Source organism: Typopeltis vanoorti, chromosome 4, assembly GCF_054136105.1.
Source record: "Typopeltis vanoorti isolate ZY-2024b chromosome 4, IOZ_Tvanoo_1.0, whole genome shotgun sequence".
Classification (NCBI taxonomy): Eukaryota; Metazoa; Arthropoda; class Arachnida; order Uropygi; family Thelyphonidae; genus Typopeltis; species Typopeltis vanoorti.
Window position 1 is genome coordinate 114063027 of NC_143552.1, and position 21748 is coordinate 114084774.

The 21748-nt window shown below is 36.0% G+C and overlaps 1 protein-coding gene across 2 annotated transcripts in view; it reads right to left on the reverse strand.

Moving 5' to 3' along the window:
* Positions 1–21748, reverse strand: part of Usp5 (ubiquitin specific protease 5) — a 362226-nt gene that overhangs the window by 136960 nt on the left and 203518 nt on the right. Inside the window, exon 13 of one of the 2 annotated variants that reach the window (XM_090391427.1) lies at positions 13011–13065. In XM_090391427.1, the coding sequence (XP_090247553.1) occupies positions 13011–13065 (55 nt within the window). Of the gene's footprint in view, positions 1–13010; positions 13069–21748 lie in introns of both variants that reach the window. The other variant, XM_090391426.1, reaches the window with a different exon arrangement.

A 21748-nucleotide genomic window follows, 5' to 3' on the forward strand; every position in this document is an offset into this window, starting at 1 on the left:
GTGAGACATCCAGAAAGATTAGAGAGCAGAAGGAGGGTTGGTGGTGGAATAATAATGTACAAGTGGCAGTGACAGCTAAGAGGAAGGCAAAGCAGAAGTGGGATGAGTCAAGAGTGGAAGAGGACAGAGAGGTGTACAGAGAGAGAAAGCAAGAAGCCAAGAGAGTTGTGGCACAGGCAAAGGCCATGGCATATCAAGATCTGTATGATCAATTAGACAAAGGAAGGACAGAGGAAAAATTTACCAACTAGCGAAACATAGAAATAAAGCAGCAAAGGACATCTTACATGTGAGGCAAATCAAAGATGCTGAAGAAAGAGTATTATGGAGGGATGTGGACATAAGAAACAAATGGAGAATATAATTAAGAGGGAGATGATAAATCCCGTTTTATTTTATAGCCGGGTACGAAACTCGGGTGGAAATCCATCGACATCCGTAGAGTTTCAATGCCGAAAAACTATCGGCGGAACCAAGTGTAAATGATCACTTGGATAGTACAACACCAGGGCAACTCCATGCAAAGGTGGAGCAAGCTCGCTCACTAACTTTAATATTCTTTCATAATGTAAAATCTACAAGGGTAAAGGAGATGCACAAGACTAAAAATTACAGAGGAATAAAGTTGATGTCCCACACAATGAAAATCCTAGAAAGGGTTCTTGATGAAAGATTCAGGAAAGAGGTGGATATTGCAAAGGAACAATTTGGCTTCATGCCTGATAGATCAACAACAGATGCTATCTTTGGGTTACGGCAGATGATGGAAAAGTTTTGAGAGAAACAACAGGAGCTACATCTGGCATTTATTGATCTGGAGAAAGCATATGAGAGAGTGCCAAGGTTGGAGAAATATGTCAGGTTGGTGCAGGAGATGTACAGAAATGTGAAGACAAGTGTTCAGACCTGTCTGAGACAGACAAAGTTTTCAAGTAACAGTTGGCTTGCATCAAGGGTCAGCATTAAGTCCATTTCTGTTTAACATTGTGACGGAGGGGATGAGAGAAGATGCACCTTGGACAATGTTGTATGCAGATGACATCTTGCTGTGTGCAGATGAAGAAGCATATGTGAGTATGTGTGTTGCACTGTGGGCGGCGATCAGGAAACAGATCTGGAGCTGGAAGGAAATGTCATCAGGAAGGTGAGGGATTTTAGATACTTAGGTTCAAAAGTGGAAGAAGATGGAGGAGCTGAGAAAGAAGTGGGATGCAGGATACAAGTGGGTTGGAGGAACTGGAGGGAGATGGCTGGAGTGTTATGCGATAAGAGGGTGCCGATCAATCTGAAAAGCAAAATCTATAGGACAGTAGTGAGGCTAGCTATGACGTATGCTATAGAAACTGTGACCCTGAGGAAAAATAACATCAGCAGGATGGAAATAGCAGAGATGAGAATGCTTAGGTGGATGTGCGGTGTGACCAGAAAGGATCGTCTGAGAAATGACTATGTGAGGGGAACAGTCAAAGTTACGAACTTAGGAGCGAAGATAGAGGAGGCAAGGTTGAGATGGTTTGGTCATGTGATCAGGAGGGAGGACGAATACGTGGGAAGAAGGATCATGCAGGTGGATGTGCAAGGAAGGAGGAAGCATGGGCGGCCAAAGAAGAGATGGAGGGAGCTGGTAGAAGAGGACTTGAGGATGAAGAACTTGGATGTGGTGACAGCCCAAGACAGGAGGATGTGGAGGAGACTCAACATCAACAGTGACCCCACTTAAGTGGGAGAAGCTGCAGAAGAAGACATGGAAAGAGAATATATGACAACGTGTCAAGAGGAAAGCTATTCAGAATGTTACATGTGGTGTAAATGGGACATTATATCAGGCAGTTCATAGTCTATATTTGAGTTGTAAATCAGCAGTTAGAATTGAAGGAGGTACAGGAAGATGGTTTGATGTTAAGTCAGGTGTGCAACAATGGTGTACATTATCTCCACTGTTATTCGTTATCTATATGGATCACATTATGAAGGAAAGCAGTATTAAATCTGATATTAAAATTGGAGATATTAATCTCAAGCTCTTTTCTTGAGTTTACGGGACGAAAAACCTGTTTGCCTGTGCCAGAGATCAACTAACTCGGGAAATGGTCGAGAAAAGGCTTAGAAAATGTTCTAGTCAGCGAATAGATTCGAATCCAAGTCTTTCGTCGTGCAGTCAAGCGCCATAAAGTGCAGAAACACACTTCTGCTGAGCTAATGGCTTTAATGCATTCTACACTGATCTCATCACCTTGCTTACTGGATGTCTGATGTGGTTTAAAAATGTTCACGTTTAGTCTCTAGAGCAGAGTTTCCAGATTATATAACCTTCATCCCCCCTACAGTATAAATATACGAGTAGGTAAGATTTGAAACTTTTGTGGATGAAAAACAAAACAAAACAAAAAAAAAACTAAATTATGCATCACAACAATGCATCAATGTTAAAATTACTTAATCATTTTGTATGTTATTTTTATTGCTCATGAATTGTTTCTTAACAGTTATACACAATGCCAAACTTCAACGGTCAGCGATTGTGATGAAGAACATAATTCTGATATTTTATTCTCTTCCTTGTCAAACGATGCAGTCTGTCAAACACATCGATTTTCTTCATATTTATTTAGTATATAATTTAATGAAATATATAATCACAGCAAAAGAATTAAAAAATAGTTAACAGATATAATCAGTTTCAAGTAAATCATAGTGTCAGTATCAGTGTAACAACTGAGAGCCAAATATAGTTGATGTTTAAGAGATACATATAGCTTATAAAACTATATGTATATCTGGGAGAGCCTCTGTAGCTCAGTTAGTATGACGATATCCTTTAGCTGGAAACATCTGGGTTCAAATCCTGTCTAGGATGTGAAGACTCTTCAGCTAAACATGAGTTAGCCAGTTTTTCATCCTGAGCAAAATAAGCAAATCAGCCAGAAAAACCATGATTTACATAGGAAACACCACAGATAGGACTGATCTATCATAAGTAGCATCATGTTTCTAAAAAGCCAAGTTACTTGGCCATGAAAAGCTACTGAGGTATATGGTCTGCTCAGATACACACATTAAATGAAACCATGGAAATGATATTAGCCACAATATTATAATTATGTAGTACTACTAGTAGCAGCAGAAGAGATCTCCAGGGAATCAAGGACCCTACATACCACCCACCATACATTTTCTTGAATTTATTCACATTACTTGTGTTTGCCACTTCAAAAGTGAAGCCATTCTAATCAATACCATTCTATCAGATAAAACTAGTTCATAACACATTCATTCATTCTCAACTTCCAAGGATATCTGCTCTCAGTCTTCTATAAAATGAAAAATTCCATCTACTGGTATGGCCTCTTCCGTTAACTAGTGTCCCATACTACCTAGACTCAACTATTCCCCCCCCCCCAACACGTACCATTCCATTCCTATGCTGACCATCCCCATACATGCATTCATTACTACTTTTAGGATCCACTTTCCTTACACTGTCTCTCCCTGGCCCACCCCATTTTCTTGTCTAATTTGCATTCCTGTGCTTACATGCTCATCCCCATTCATGTAAGTCTCACCAAGTCCACTTTCCTGCTCATTCGCATCATTTCTGACTTCTGCTGATATCGTGTTTTCATCATCAATTACACTTCCTTCCAGCAGAAGCTTTTTCAGATGACTCACTTCAAAACCATACAGATGCAGCTCATGCATTCGCAAACTGCACTCCTTTCTCATCACACATTTTTGCTAACATTTCATATGAGATTTTTGCTATCTACCACAACTCATTGCCATGTCTGGACAACATACCAACTACTCTTCCTGCCACACTGTTGTTCTTCACTCTCCTCAATAATCTCCTAATATCCATCCTCACATTCTTCCTATGCCAAACCAAATCATTTGTTCCAACCGCAACTACTGACTCCTGCACAAAATTAATTCTCATATCCAGTGGCCTCAATCAACCTGTTCATCCTCCCTCCTGGAAAACAGACTTCGTGCACCCTCTCATCCACCATGCCTTTTTATAATAGAATCTCTGTATAGTGCTACTCGAGTTATTTGCTACTTCTTTTTTTCCCTCTATCTTTAATTTCATGCCTTGCCTTAATCATTTCATTCTTCATTTCTTGCATTCTAGCTACTGTTCTGTCCGTCAGGCTTTTTTCCATTCTCAGTCACACCAGCTCTTGCTCCATCAGTCCTGTTCACTCCTTATATTCTTCTTGATTAAATTTTATCTTAATCATACGAACAGTAATTATGTTGCTCTAATTTCCCACTGATAAGCAACTACCCTTCTCGACTCAGAGAAAATTTGTCTCCTGCACCACTCTGAGTCTAGATGTTTGAGTGCATAACATCAAGGTACCTCTTATCAGTAAAGATTAGTTCACTTTATTCTCTAAAATATTAGAATAACATTCACTTAGAAAATCTACAGTCGTGGTCGTCAACTTATTTTACTTATCTACACTATGGGTTTCCCGCTATGATTCGTAATATTTATGAGCAGTGCAATGAAGACTATCAGGCAAGCACATCTATAACAATTAAGATAAAATACATTTATTATTTGACCAAAGATACAATTTATGAAACTCTTCATGAGGAAATGATTAATCAACTTAGATTGTAAAACATGACATCTAAAAGGTACAATTTAAATACACATGCAAACATCAATTAATGACACGTACTATTAGCATTAATCACTTATCTACTTAGATAACTTCACACACAATGCTGTGGGCCAACACAATATTTAATTAGTTGCTTAAGAGAGTCAATTCCTTTGAGTTTTATACAATAGTAACTAATCAATAAGAGTCCATTATAATTCTGCCCATCAACACTATATTTCTAAATTCAGTAACTTGTTCCACAAAACCTTACAGTTCACTAATAGTACAGGAACAATAATCAAACTTATCTATCAAGAAATCTTAATTTGGCATATGGCACTCTTTCTCTGAGAACAACTTCATCATTGAATATATACTACATTAATTATTAGGACAGTTAATATGTCTTATTCCACATTCTCTACTAATTTTCAATTACACGTTCCTTTGGAAAAAACATTCTAAGTGAAATATTCAGCTTCGTTTTGAGATACTCAACATGGAATGCCTGTTGTCAACTTGCTTTTTAGTTATTTTTCACTGCAATTATGTTACACATTAAAATTTAGCAGCATAATAATGTAAATTAAAATTTACCATCTGATCAGTGTTGAATAGGCAAACAGTATTTGACTATTCAACACTGATTACAGCAACATTGCTTAAAATGTTATAATTAATATTTACATCAACACTGTTGTTGATGTAAATATTAATTACAACAATCTTCTTTTAGATATATTTATATGTAATAAACATTCTAAACTTTTTTTAATATCAATCTCGCTCATAAAAAGTTGGAAATTTATAGCACATTTCAGTGTCCATGGATAAAGGTTTATGTAATTCAGAACCTCACTCTACAGATCAAAACTTTCATGCCACATCAGGCCTCTAATAAAGCAGGGTGGTGGTAGTATCATACTGCTTCAGTCTGTTAGATTATGAGCTGATTATGATTTGAAGTTTCTTCGTAATGGACTCAAATGATATAAATCTGTAAAAAACTGATGAACTCTCCATTAATTTTTAATATTTATGTTATTTGCATATACTTTAACGATGATTTAAATTCAGAAATGTTCCTTAGGATGGATATGCCCTTTTGAAAAGGTAATGGATAATACATGTATTATGACTGTCATTGGTATCCTGTCTAAGCAGCAAGCTAACTACTAAATTGTATGTTTTCTAACAGCAACAATACTAAAACTTTTTATAAAAAATTTTAGAACTCAATTTTTTAATCAAAGCAAAGAAAATGAAAGAAGAGAAATATGAGTTGAAAACAAGACTACAATAATTCAATTTATTTCTATCGGTTCTTGATATAATATCCTCAAGGAGGGGGTTCTCTCACAGGATACCTTGCTACATTACTAACATCTTATCAACATTCATCCAAAGTAATTTATTTGTCATATCTCAAATACTGTCAGATCCTACACTTCAGTGACATTATTAGCAGCATCAGTCCACTAATCTTGGTCTTCTATGATTCCTGCTGTCAAATATCTGTTCTGATGAACTTTTGTTCTCCCATTCTGTTTAAGTGACTACACAATCTCAGAGATTTGCTCTGCATGCTAGCAATTTAGAGTGATAAAGATTTGTATCTATTTAGTTAGCCAAATCATATTCCTTCATTACATAATCCATATAAATGGAAATAGCATGCACTTGTCATCTTCTTCTTATCATGAATTTTAGGCCAAGTGGCCTACTCTGGTCTCATATCGTCATTTTCATAGTTTTTCAATTCTTCTTTTCCATTTATTTTATACCCATATAGTATTTTTGCAGTCTACTATTGTCCATTTGATTGATGTTCTAATCGGTTTCTTTGTTTACTTATATTTCATTTCCGCAGTTTGAATTCGTTATAATAAAGCTGGTTAGACAGGACATTATATAGTCTGATTATGGTTGTTTTTTTTTGTACTAAGGATGGTTTAAATATGCTATTTGTTATGCCATTTACTTTAACACAATTTAATATTCTAATGTCTATATCTTTTTCATATGATAAGTCACTTCCCAGGTATTTGCAAGTATTTACTTATTCTAATATTTTATCTTACAACTCACTTTACACCAAAGCATCTAATTGATCCCCAACCCTAATTCTGCTAACAACTTGTGTTCTTGTAGCAAGGCTTATATGTTGGTCATACATAACTGGTAATTAGCTCAAGGAATTAACAACGCATATAATGGATATTAATTAAAGCAAACTTTAATGAATACCTTCAATATTTCGGTATCGTCACGTTACCATCTTCAGGAACATACAAATAAGATATGTGCATGCAGGCACAACAAAAGCAAATGAGGAAGAAGGCAAGAAACTAATATTGTTCCTCAAGTCCTAATGGTGTCCCCTAGCAGGCAAATTGGGTTGTCTTGGCCGTTGGGCTGAAGTTCTCATAATATAAGCTTCCCAAATTTGGGGTAGTTTCATGTGCTCAAATTTGTTGAGGTTTGGAACGTTTTTTAGAGCTGCTGATGATTCCATGAATAATCTTTCGTACTTGAACTTGCTGCGGTGTATTATTTTAGTTTTCTTCCAACGAATTCTATGGCGAGTATCTAATGCATGGTCTGCCAGCCCAGAGTGGCTGTACTGGTGAAACCGGACGTAGTCTTTGGGTTCTGAAATGCTGATATTCGCTGTCCTGCCTGTTTGGCCAAAGTAGGACAATTTACAGCTGCAAGGTCCCTTGCAGCTGTAAATTGTTCTGGTATACACCAGGTAGGTATAGGGGAAGTGGTTGGTCTTTGGTAGAGCAGATAAGGGATGCCAACTTTTTATATGGTCTATAACACAAAGTCAGGTCACATTTTTTGAGGATATTGGTTATTTTCTCAGAGGTGTCCCAGATGTAGGGGATGGTGATAGATTTAGTCTAATCTTTATTGTGAAGGGGGAGGGGTTTACTGGTTTTAGTATTTTTTGGGGGTTGTAGCCATTGGCAAAGAAAGTGTTGAGGATGTGGTTTAGTTCAGTAGTTAGGGCATCGTGATATGAGCAGATTAATTTTGTCCTGTTGAATAATGTTTTTATAATTAAAACATTATTAAACAATATGGGGTTTAATTATAATTTATAATTAAACCCCATATTGTTTTGTGTGTGTGTGTAGAGGGGATTGCTGGTGAATGTATCTGCCTGTATGGGTGGGTTTTCTATACACAGAGAAAACCAAAGATCCATCAGGCTGGCAAGTGATTAGAGTGTCTAGGAAAGGGAGGATGTTGTTTTCCTCTTTTTCTAAGGTAAACTGAACTCTGGGGGTGTTGGTTGTTTAAGTGTGTTAAGAAGGAGTGGAGTGTATCTGAGCCATGTGGCCAAATAGCGAACACATCATCCACGTACTGAAGCCAAATAGTGGGTTTTTGTGAGGCAGAGTTTAAGGCTTTCTCTTCAAAGGTCTCCATAAAGAAGTTGGCCAAGGATGGGGAAAGTGGTGAACCCTTGGATGTACCCTTTATCTGTTTGTAGAATTTTCCTTGCCAAACGAAATAGCCTGAGTTCATTGTGAACTGAAATAGGGCTGAGATATCGGGACGAAACTTGGCTTGGATGAGGTCTAGGGTTTCCTTGAGTGGGACATTAGTGAATAAGAGAGGAGACGTCAAAACTGACCATTATGTCAGTGTGGTGGGGTCAGAGGTTTTCTATACTGGCTTTGAAGTGGGCTGAGTTTTTTATGTGTGATGGTGTGATTTAGCTTTGGCTAAATCTCCGGCTAATTTGTATGTGGGGGGAATCAATGCCATCCACTATGGGACGTAATGCCACATTTTGTTTATGAATTTTTGGAAGTCCATATAATCATATAATCAGGGAGGGTCTAGAGTTATAAGGTTTTAGTTTGTTAGTGATTTCCACAGGCCAAGAAGTGACCTTCTTAAGGAGTCTGTGGAGAGTTCTAATCTGAGAGCTGGTAGGATTATATTCAATAGGGAGGTAGGTGGCACGGTCTAATACTAAAGCATTAAGCTTACCTGTGTAGTCCTTTTGGTTGAGAACCACAGTGGCGTTTCCCTTATCCGCTTTGGTGATTACTATTTTTTTGTTTTTCTTCATTTCTAGTAGAGCTGCATATTCGTCTTTGGATAAGTTGGTTTTTGGAGGTTTTGTTTTGGTGAGAATACCGGCTACATCCAGTCTGACGTTGTTGGCGATATGGTTAGGAAGGTTGCGAATCCCACATTCTATTTGGAACATGATTTCCTCGGCAGGTATTCTTTTAGGAGCTAGGGTGAAATTGTGGCCACGTGAAAGTGCAGTGAGTGCTTCAGGCGTTAAAACTGCAGATGAGAGGTTGACAATCGTGTTGAGTGGTGGCTGTGGTAAGGAAGTAGAATTCCCTATCAATTTCTTATGTTTATTCAAGTGCTGAGTACGTATTTTTTCGAATTCTTTTGTTGCCAAAGCGCATGAGATGTCATAAAGAATCGTCCAAAGATCATGGCCGAGAGTATCTGAAAGCTCTTCTTCTAGCGGCGTAAGGTTTTGTTTTTGTCAGCAAGGAGAATATCCGTTGTATGCGTTGTTAATTCCATAAGCTAATTACCAGTTATGTATGACCAACGTATAAGCCTTGCTACAAGAATTACAATCATCCACGGAGATTCCATCACACCAAAGGCCCGCCAATACGGCAAAATGAGGTTGAAGATATCGAGACAACTAAATCGCCTGACCTTCATAAAACGCTGCCAGGATAACAAGGTAATTCCAAATTGTGTTAAATTGAAGCACCGTTTTACTTCACAGAAAACTCTCCGTATTTATAACCGCACTAGTTTCGCCTTATTAAGAGAACAAATCACCACGACACGAGTTCTCCTGGCTGACAAAAACAAAACCTTACGGGCCCTAGAATAAAAGCTTTCAGATACTCTCGGCCATGATCTTTGGACGATTCTTTATGACGTCTCATGCGCTTTGGCAACAAAAGAATTAAAAAAAAAACACATAGTCAGCACTTGAAAAAAACAGAACTTGATAGGGAATTCTACTTCCTTACCACAGCCACCACTCAACACAATTGTCAACCTCTCATCTGCAGTTTTAAAGCCTGAAGGACTCACCGCACTTTCACGCGGCCACAATTTCACCCTAGCTCCTAAAAGAATACCTGCTGAGGAAATCATGATCCAAATAGAACGTGGGATTCGCAACCTACCTAACCATATCGCCAACAACGTCAGACTGGATGTAGCCGGTATTCTCACTAAAACAAAACCTCCAAAAACCAACTTATCCAAAGATGAATATGCAGCTCAACTAGAAATGAAGAAAAACAAAAAAATAGTAATCACCAAAGCGGATAAGGGAAACGCCACTGTGGTTTTCAACCAAAAGGACTACACGGGTAAGCTTAATGCTTTAGTATTAGACCGTACCACTTACCTCCCTATTGAATATAATCCTACCAGCTCTCAGATTAGAACTCTCCACCGAATCCTTAAGAAGGTCACTTCTTGGCCTGTGGAAGTGACTAACTAACTAAAACCTTATAACTCTAGACCCCCCCCGATTATATGGACTTGCAAAAATACATAAACAAAATGTGCCATTACGTCCCATAGTGGATAGCATCGATTCCTCCACATGCTTTTGATTTAATATGGACAATACTTAGTGAGATCCGTTTTCGGTTACAGTCTTCGATCCATGTAGAAGTCTGTCTAATTCAATCATTATAATACTTTGATTTCGAGTGCATGCATGATGAACTTGAAGCAGCCTTACCTTTCACTTTGTATTCAGCAGCTTTGCTTAAAACGGCTCTTATAGTTGATTCACTATAAGAGCCATTTTTTGTGTTCTTTTCCTATCTTTGGTCTGAACTTGGCTTGTTCATTTTTCTTCCAATGAGATTACTTTTCGAATTATTTTCACGCTTCCATTTTTTTGCTCACTAATTCTATTTTTACTCATGATGAAAGACTGGGAAAATACTTTAAAATAAAAAAAGTAAGGAAAACAATTGCAAAGGAGGCAAGAGATATGATCATCAAAATACTATATAAATAGCAGATGACATAAATTTGGACGATAAATTTGGAACATAGTGCACATGAAAATAGCGTAGTATGCCATTAAAAAGTAACTTGGTAAAATGTTTTAAATCGGTAACTAAATTATTTAATCCTGGTGAGTGATTTTTTTTTAAAATAGTTAGCTATAAAAATGTAGACAGAAAATTTTTAAAATCTGTAACATTTATTTTTAAGATGTATATAGGCACATTAATAGAATTTTAGAGACGCACTAATCAGATCTGGGTATAGAAATAAAATGACGCAATAATTGAAACGCACTAATCGGAGGCACATTAATCGCGGGATCACTGTAAATTGATTTTCTGTTTTCCGAAAACTTTCGGAAAACAGAAATTTTGATGTCATACAACCCCAGATCATAACACTAAGTGTTTCACGGTTAATGTAATGCAATCAGGATGCAAATCTTCTCCTTACATATTTTATGCCATCACTACCAAACAGGGAGATTTTGGTCTCATCATTCCAAATAACACTCCCATTGTGCTTCTGTCCAGTTAACATGGGTTTTAGCCCAGTTTAATCTTTTCAACCTTTGTTTGAGAGATAAAAATGGCTTTTTTTTTTTTGTGTAATTCTAGCATTTAGACCAAATTCCTGCAGTCTGCGCCGAACAGTCCTTGTACTCAACTTCACATTATATTGCGCCATTTCATCTTGTATATACCCAGATGATTTTCTTCTGTCACGTAGGCACAGTCTCTCAATTCTTCTATCATCAATTGCTGTTGTGCACCTTTTCCTGTCTTTACCAGTCTGGTTTTGTAGTTACTGAGTCTCTTTATACCTCTTCAAAAATTTAGAAATGCCACCTTTGGTTAAGTTTCCACCAATTTTTCTTCTAATTTCTTCATAACTGTAGCCTGGTTCACTTAATAGTACTGTTTTACATCGCTTTCTGGGTGACCAGTCAACTCTTTGTGCAATTTCTTTAATTTTATTACATTTCACAAGCTCTAAATGAAAGAACACAAAAAAAATCAACCAACTTGATAGCAATCACATAACACACTGACAAATGTCCTCCTCTCAGCTCCAATACATGACATCAATAGCTGAATCCTACTATGACCTTATTGGCTCATTGCTAAAACAAGATGACACCTGATTGGCTCTCTAAACACTCATGCTCATTGGCTACATTCAATGAAGGAAAGCTACTTCATATCAACCTAAGCAAGTTGTGCTTCTTTTTTCTGGTTATTTGGCTATAACTTTTCATAGAATACAGATAATAGAACAAACTTTGTTGCACTGCATTCTTGATTAATTTATCTTTCCATTGATATATAATTTTATGGTATCGCACAAAAAAAAGTGGTGTTATGAGCCATCAAACCTCAAAAATACACTTTTTCCAAAAGGTTTCCACAATTTTGGACACTAGTGTACCATTATTAGCTTTGCTCTTTTCTCACAATTTTTCCAAAATATTTTATAAGTCTGATGTTCATTTCATATTTTGTCAATTTCATCTCCAACAAGAATGATCCTTTTTTTTCTTTGTCTGCTCTATCTAATAACTAAAATTTTCTCTACTTCCCTACTAGACCTTCCTATGAGACCATAGGCCTGTCCAAATCTTCAATTTTGAAAATTTCCCCAATAGAAACCGGGTGGCATTCAAGCAATTTATCTTCATGTCAAGTGTTGAATAATATAGCTATTCTTCACTTTCTTCTGCTACTCTCTTATATCGATAGCGTCTATTTACCCTGGTTCCTGGAATGACATTTTACAATGGCATACTAATTACAGGGATGCAAAGTTTCCATTGAAGTTAATATAACCTTTGAATATTTAAAAAAAAAATAATAATAGGGATACAGAGTATATATTTTTGATATATTTGATCCATGTGTCTAGTTAAGCCAATACAAAATGCAGTTTGGTTTGATAAGTTCCAAGTGGGCAGTCTATCCTTGTTCATTCACTAACAAGGCAAACTACTAACAATAATGGGACATACCACAAGATGAGATTGGATATTTGGCCAGAAACCCTGGTTAATTCTCTGCATTTCTTATAGGTTATGTGGAGGGTTTCTCCCATTTACCTAGCCTTGATTCTTAAGCAACCCATATTGCAATATTCCAAGTATTTTAAGCTGTATTCTTAAATAAAATAATGTCGAGTAGTTATTAGAAAAGTGGGAGAATGGGAAATAATTTTCCCAAAAAGTGTTTTCAAGTTCATAAAATCAGTACTGAAATAGGATATTTATTTTAACATTTTAATGAAGTAGCACAGATGACATAGTATCCTAGATTTTCTGATTAAGGGCTTTTTTTTACCTAATAAATAAGCATTACTTACTGTCGATCTCCTACAGCTTGCTTTTCAGTTTTCCTAATTTCATATTTTTCCACTTCTTCTAATAAAACAAATGCAAAAAAAAAAAAAGAAAAAAAAAAAAAAGAAAAAAGCATGGCATATTTTAATAATGATAATAAAAATCGGTAATAATTTCATTATTAAAACTGAGTTTCTTATACATCAATGATATACTGAAAGCAGGTGAGCACTCACCCTTCCTTAAATATTACTTATGGCATTTGTAAATCCAATAAATTAGTAAACAGCACAGTTACACAGAGGAGCCTGATTTTGGTTTCAACAAGACCCAACTAAATACACATTTCAGTTCTTTCTTCTTGTTGGTAATGAAATTCTATCAGCATGTACCTACCATTAATACAAGACTTCCATGTCAATGAAATTTGAACATTTTTAAACTTTTTAAATGGGTTAAGGTAATTTTTTAGTTTTCAACTTCGTTCTGCACGAAGCTGCAAAACCCGCAACACAATGGTGCAGTGTACAGGTGTAAAGAAGAAATCTGCTGATGTGTTTCTTGAACAGATAGAGATCATACTCTTGGGGGAAAACAGCAAGCAAAATCTGTTCCAAAGAACAGTGTAAGATAGAATGAAAGATCAAGATGAGAAGTCAGTTCAATAAATTTCAAGGTGGTTAGTGGAAGAATGGTTGTGTGGTCAAATCAGCATAGCAGTGTCGATGAAACAGACGAGGGAGTCTCTGTTAAAGAGAGAGAGAGAGATCACTTATTAAACAAACTGCCCTCTTGTGAATAGTATTCTATATTCTAAGGTGGGACAGATCTGGATTTTATATAATGTTAGGAGTTGTACAGGTAAAAAGTAGTATCTTGAATGGAAAAAAAAAACAATTTTTTTGTTATGTTTGAGTTCAAGACCAAATAATCACTTAGGTTTGAGAGAATGAAACTGAATATTATAATGAAAAGAAAATTGCAGAAGAAAGAAGAAGAAAGCATACCAAAAGTTCTTAGCAAGTAAGTCAGTATGTGCACTGAGAGAATACAAAGAAAAATTTAAGAAAGCAAAGCAATCTGCAAACAGCTAAACAAAGTCATGGGAAGACGTAAAAATATAGAAAATAAATACCAAGAACGTGGCAAAACATTTTTCTACTGAAAAAGTTTAGCAATGCAGGAAAGGGCTGTCAAAGGAATCAGAGATTAGTGCAACATGAAAACTAAGGTATTTTAGATGTTCTGAGTAGTTGCTTTGAGAGAAGATTTAAATGAAATAATACAAAATATTTGTGAGAAATGCAATAAGGAGTAGATATCAATACTTAAGGTAGCAAAAGCCATCAAAAACCTGAATGTGGAAAGGCAGCTGGAGTACACAGTATTTGACCAGATGATTGAAATATAGCTTTTACATACTCGTCTATAAAAAGAGAAATAAAACTGAATGTGAGAATTACAGGGGAATTTCCTTACTGAGTGTTTCAGATAAGATATCTGCAAGCATACTTGAGTAGAGGCTAAGAAAAATTGTGAAAGAGAAACCTAAAGAAGAATAAAATGGGTTCTGGAAACAAGGATTGTCAGGATCAGCTATATTTTAAGACACATAGTTGAGAAATCTTGTGAATATAGTAAGATTCCAAGAGGAAAATACAGGGTGTTTCAAATTAAAGTACCCCTGCAGAGAGAATCAGTAGACTCCTAATACTCTCGAAAACTTGGTTGGCACCCTACATAATGGGGGAAGAGATTTTGACAAAAAAGATTAATTCAAAAAATGACTGATTGGGGAAATATAGTGCTGTGAGTGAGAAAAGATATAGTGAATTTTGCATAGTATATGAGCTGTAAGGTGGTATAAACAAAGGAATGAAACTGACTAGTCATTCGGCAACTTGTGCAATGGGTCTCACTTTACCTTGAACATACCTTGCTTGTGAAGTGTTTCTATGGGAATAGGGAAAATGCTTGAGCAGCACTTCATAAGTACAGAAGACTTTGCGAAAAGGCACAATGACAACAAATGCAGTGCGATGCATGGTTCATCAATTTGAAGAGATAGGCAATTTGAGTTCAACAAGAATAGGATGTAAATCTGAAATTCTGCAAATGACATAACATATCATGCAACTACAGTTGCTGAGCAGTCAAACGAAAATATTGTAGGTTCATGCAGTGCATGTCTGTAGCAACACAAGATTTGACATACACAACACTATGGAGAACTTTTCATAAAGCACTTCAAATGGAAGATGCCAGCATCTGATAAATGTTTGCATTGACATTTCTGGCATGCATGGAGGTAGACGAGGATTGGTCTTGGAACATCCTAAGGAGTGATGAAGTGCATTTTCATATTTGTGGAAAAGTAAACACTCAAAGCTGCTGCATCTGGGATAAAGAGAATCACCATACATTTCACCAGCTTCCCTTACATTTGCTAAAGGTCACAGTGTGTACAGAATTTAAGGCTGAGTTCGCTATCAGGCTGATTTTCTTCAAAGAAATCCAGCAGTTCAGACCTGCACATCATCATCAGGACAATTGCTGCATAGTTTTGTCATTCTGCAACAAAGAAGGTGACTGAACACAACAGTATTGATGCAACATGAAGTTCAACAATTATTGCATCAACATTTCACAGAGGATAGATTAATCAGTCATTTTCTATGAAATGGCCACCACATTCACAAGACCTTAAGCTCTTGTAACTTTTGGCTTTGGAGTTATCTCAAAAGCATGAAGGAAAAAGTTCTTTGCCTGGCAGATATGAAAGACAAAATTGAACAATCATGTGCAGAACCTTTCAACAAATCAGTTGCATTCCATTGTGGACAATGTTGTGGTGGTATCAGCTATTAGTCCTGCACAAAGACTAACACATTGAGCGTCACCTCTACTGATCATCTAGATCTCCTTGACAGTTCCTTGCAGCATTTCAGCTCTATGTAATATGTTCTATTAGTTCTTTTTACAAATTGCTAGACTGCTCTAAATAGGATACTTTAATTTGAAACACCCTGTACTAAAATTATGTGTATCAGATCAGCAACTAGAACTGAAGTAGGTAAAAGATAGTTGATTTAAAATAAGTATGAGACAAGGGTGAACACCATCCAGTATTATTCATGTATGTAGATCATAGATGAATAATAGTGGATGGTGTTCACCCATGTCTCATATTTATTTTAAATCAACTATCTTTTACCTCCTTCAGTTCTAGTTGCTGATCTGATGCACATCAGATCAGCTATTTACTTTATGCAGCAATTATAGCCTTAACATAAATCATCACAAATCTGTAGGAATCATTAACTTGAATAACTGCTGTAAAAAATCTGGTATGAAAATAAGCAATAAAAAGACAGACTATGAAAACAGGCAAGAACAAGTAAAAAATTTCAGTTATTTAAACACCATGTTTAGTGAAGATGGCAAGGTTAATATGCAAAGAGACAACAGAACAAGTAAAGCTAGTATGGTGGGGAGGGAGACAGTTGAATATATTTATGTGGAATAAGAAAGAAAGTAACCAAAACACTAAACTAGCAATACAAGGCAGTTTTCAAGTCAATTTTAACTCCTGGATCTGAGAGCTGGGATAGAGATAAAAAAAAACATTTGATCAAAGATTAGAGACCACAGATTTGAGGCCTGAGAAAAATTAGGGAAGTGAACAGATTGTATTAATCAGAATCATATCAAAGATTAAGATAACAAAAAACTTGCTACTGCTAGCATTCGGAAATATGTGAGCAGAGCTAATCTCAGATGGTATGGTTGCCTAATGAGAATGGAGAAAAAGGCTCGAAAAACAGGTGTATGATGCCACGCTGGTAGGAAAACAAGTCCCAGAGGAAGAACAAGATTGAAATGAATTGATGCAATATTAAGTACTGATAAGACTGTTGTCCTCACAGACTGACCAATGTGGAGGAAAATATAGGAAATTAATAATGCAATTTTCTCATGCATTCCTATCATAACATTCAATCTACTTGATTATAAGACAGCATGATATTATATCATGCTATCATAGTACAATGAATATAATGGGGAAAAAGTTACAGGTGGAAAAAAGTGTGGAAAAGACACAGAGAAAGCCTAGAATAATTTAATACCTAATTTAGAGAGATATTCATCATCATCAAATTCCTGACATGTACCCTCAAGGGGTGTACAGGATCTGATAGTACTACTTGAAAAGTACTACATGGGGTGCTTAAGGGTCAAAGCTGTGTAACTGATAGGAGACATTCACATAGCCTCTAAAGGAATGCAGAGAACTGACCATGGCTTCTGACCAAATGTCCAATCCTCACCTTCTCATGGTGCACCCTGTTAGGTATTTACCTGGATGCTGAATGAACGAGGATGGGCTGGCAATTTGGGATTTAGCCGACCGAATTGTATTCTTATTGGCTTAAAACACAATATAAAAATGATGGTACAACATGACAGAGAGATATTTAACAAAATTAAATTCAATATCTTATACATTAAATAATTTGAATCAAGAAACAAGAAAGAATGTGAGAATGCAATTGATAAAAATGGCTACAATATTTTCAAGCTTTATGGTAATATATTACTAAAGAATTACCACAATCAAAAAATTATCTGAGTGAACACATTTCTACACAGGAATGGAATGGTACACTAAATGACTTCAAGAACAATCAAATCACCAGAAGAAGATGGTATTAACATGGAACTGTTAAAATATGCTGATGAAATCTTAAATCGTCTGTTGTAATCCTTAAATCAAGAATCAATGATTTCCTGAAGAAAATATGGGATGAGGAAAATAAACCAGAATCCTAGCAGAAAGTCACAGTTATTCTAGTTTACATAAAAAAAAAAAAAAAAAAAAACTATTAAGACTGTGGAAATTATCATGGAACAAGTCTTCTCAATAGTGGTTATGAAATATATGCAAAAGTTATATGAAAAAACAAACTATAGAGTCATTACAATAATAATAAGATGAGGAACAAAATGAATTTTGCAAGGGCAGATCCTGCATGAACGTTCACTTTTTTTTTTTTTTTTTTTTTTTTGAAATCACTAATTTTTCAATTAGTGATATCAGTTAATGAATCAGTGCTAGACAACGGAGGTTGACAGTTCATGGGAATATCATATCATGAAGTGATAGCCATCTTGACACACACTTATATGCAGACGAACAAGTTCCTGTGGACAATAATGAAGATGAATTGCAATGTTCTATACACCATTTAAACCTTATTGCTGAAAAATTTAACATGGAAACATCAACTGTAAAAATCAATTCATGACTTTTTAAGGAAAGAAACCAACTTAAAGGAAAATATGTATTGAAAATACATTTCTGAATTAAATCTGTAAGTCAGATTTACAGAAAAGAAAATGATATTCAAAAGTGCAGCCAGTGTTTCCTAACGTAGGGCATATGCCCCATAGGGACAAAATGTGAATATTTTTTTGGGGAAATTAGAAAATGATGTTGCATTCGTCACCTCATCACCGATATACTCAAAAAAACTCACCGTTGTCAGTGATAAATTGTCGATGTTGCAACTCTGACTTTCTGAGAAAAAAAGCTGACATCACTAGTACAGCAGTCAACATAAATACAGTATAAGAACTCTCAGAAAAGCAAAATGATGAGTCTATTAGAACTTTATTCAACATAAAAGGAACAATCGATGGCTTTCTGACTAGACAGAAATGAAATACTGAAATTCAATTAGTTTTGCAAAAAAAATACTGTTGCCTTCCCGTCGTCATATTTAGTTGAATGTAGTTTTAGTGTTGTAAATGACTTGCTACTGAAAAAAAGAAATCATCTGGATATCACAAACCATGGGGATTTGATATACTGAAAATGACTAAATTAGTACCTCAAATAAAAACTCTTTGCAGCAGATATCAAGCTCAAGGATCGCATCAACTTGGATTTTATTTTCCCGAGTTCAGTTTGATTTATGTTTTATAATATACAAAGTGTAATATAAAATTTATATTGATTGAAGAAAGTCACATTAAAAACAGTTTTACCTATGTTCCTTTTTTATTTAAAGTACATATTTATATTATACTTTTTCAGAACTTGACTATTATGCTATCAAAATCTTTGAGTTGGGCACGATCCAAAAAACATTGGGAAACACTGATTTAAACTTTACTGCTGAAAAATTTAATATGGAAATATCAACTGTAAAAATCAATTCATGACTTTTCAAGGAAAGAAACCAACTTGGGGGTGCTTAAGGGTCAAAGCTGTATAACTGAGAGGAGACCTCCACATAGCCTTTAAAGGAATGCAGAGAACCGACCAAAGCTTCTGACCTAATGTCCAATCCTCACCTTCTTGTGATGCACCCTGTTAGGTATCTACCTGGATACTGAATGAATGAGGATGGGCTGGCAATTTGGGATTTAGCCTACCAAATTGTATTCTTATTGGCTTAAACCACAATACAAAATGATGGTACAACATGACAGAATTTCATGCCAGCTGGGGTGTTGCCTGGTTAACTCCCCCATTGTTTTTGCCAGGTAACCAGGGTGAACAGCAAAAAAAGTCAGCTACTGGAACAAATCCTAAAAGACACCCAAACTCGTCACCAGAAATCAGATCAGTACTATCAACATAAGCCTGAATGGCAGAGAAATGGAGCTAGCTGAGGAATTAGATAAATACCAGATAGACATAATAGGGGTGACTGAAACAAAAAAGGCAAAAACTGGTGAGATCTTTCTGAGCAATAAAAGCAAAATGTTATATCCAGGTAATGACAATCAAGGAAAAGAAGGAGTAGCCATAGTATTCAACACTAAATACGAGGCTAGTCTTCTTGAATGGCAGGCAGTCTCAAGTAGAGTAATGTGGGCAAATATGAGAATGTGGAACTGGACAAAGACTTATTTGTGCCAATGATCCTACAGAAGATTCTACTAAGGAAGAAGTGGAGGAATTTTCTGAGGCTTTAGAAAAAGCAACTGACACAATGAAAAAAGAAATGTTGGTCCTTTTTTGGGGGATCTAAATAGTAGAGTAGGAAATGATTGTCAGATATACAAAATTATTTTGGGAAAATTTGGAGAAAAGAGCAAAGCGAATAATGATGGCAAATATCTGTTAGATTTCTGCTCAGGACATGGACTGGTTATTACTAACACCATGTTCCAACATAAAAATGTGCACAAATTCACATGGAGAGAAGAGGCAAGGAATAAGAAAAGTCTCACTGACTATGTTATTGTTGATAGTGATGTTTTCTACCTGGTGCAGGACACCAGAGTGTACAGAGGATTTGAAATTGGAAATGATAACTATTTAGTCTTGAGCAGGATAAAATTGAATTTCGTATTGAAAAGAATAACATGTAAGAAAGTTTTAAAGTGAATAAGTGAACTGTAGTTCACTTATTCGCTATATGCGAACTACAGTTCACATCTCAGATGTGAACTGTAGACTAAAATACACAAAGATTATTGAAGAAAAAATGAAAGAGTTTGAGAACAGGAACCAAACCTTGGAGATTCAGTGGCAAGCCTTGAAGAAAACCCTGATTGATTCAGCCAGAGAGGCATGTGGTGAGGTTGTCTGCAAGGATAGAAAAATCAGAACTCCATGGTGGACACAGGAAGTTAAAGAGGCAGTGAAGGAAAAGAAGAAAGCATATCAAAAGTTCCTGGCAAATAAGCCAGCTTTTGCTCTTAGAGAATACAGAGACAAATGTAAGAAAGCGAAACACTGTGTAAATAGCTAAACAAAAGCCATGGGAGGACTTTGGCAAGAACATAGAAAATAAATATCAAGAAGGTGGTAAGATATTCTGGAAGTTGTTGAAGAAGCTTAGAAATGGAGGAAAGAGTGCTGTAAAAGGAGTTAGAGATGATAAAGGTGAAATGAAAACAGGAGAAAAAGATATCCTTGAAGTATGGCGTAATTACTTCGAAAAATTACTAAATGAAACAAGCAGTGATACCGCAATTTGAAAAATACCTCAACAGGCATACAGTCAGGAATACATATCCATACTTGAAGTAGAAAAAGCCATCACAAGCCTGAAATGTGGAAAGACTGCAGGAGTAGATGAAATTCGACCAGAAATGCTCAAGTATGGAGATATAAAAGTCTTACAGTGGCTGCACTGCATAGTTCAGAAAGATTGGACAGAGGGACGAATTCCTGATGATTGGAGTAGAGCTCTAATAGTACCCATATATAAAAAGGGAAATAAAACTGAATGCGAGAATTCCAGAGGTATTTCCCCACTGAGGGTTCCTGGCAAGATCTATGCAAGTATACTTGAGAAACAGTTGAGATGAATTGTGGAAGAAAAGCTTGGTGAAGAACAACCTGGATTCAGGCCAAATAGAGGCTGTCAGAATCAGATGTTCACTTTATGAACAATAGTTGAGAAAGCATGGAAATATAACAAAGATCTGTATTTAAGTTTTGTCGATCTGGAAAAGGCATATGACAAAGTGCCAAGAGAGAAGCTATTCAATATGCTACAGTTATATGGTATCAATGGGGCATTATATCAAGCAATACTTAGTCTTTATTTGAGTTGTAAGCCAGCAGTTAGAATTGAAGTTCAGGAAGATGGTTTAATGTTAAATCTGGTGCGAGACAAGGTTGTACATTATTCCCTCTGTTATTCATTATCTATATGGATCACATTATGAAGGAAAGTGGTATTAAACATGATATCAGAAATGGAGATGTTATTGTCAGCTCTTTCCTTTATGCGGACGA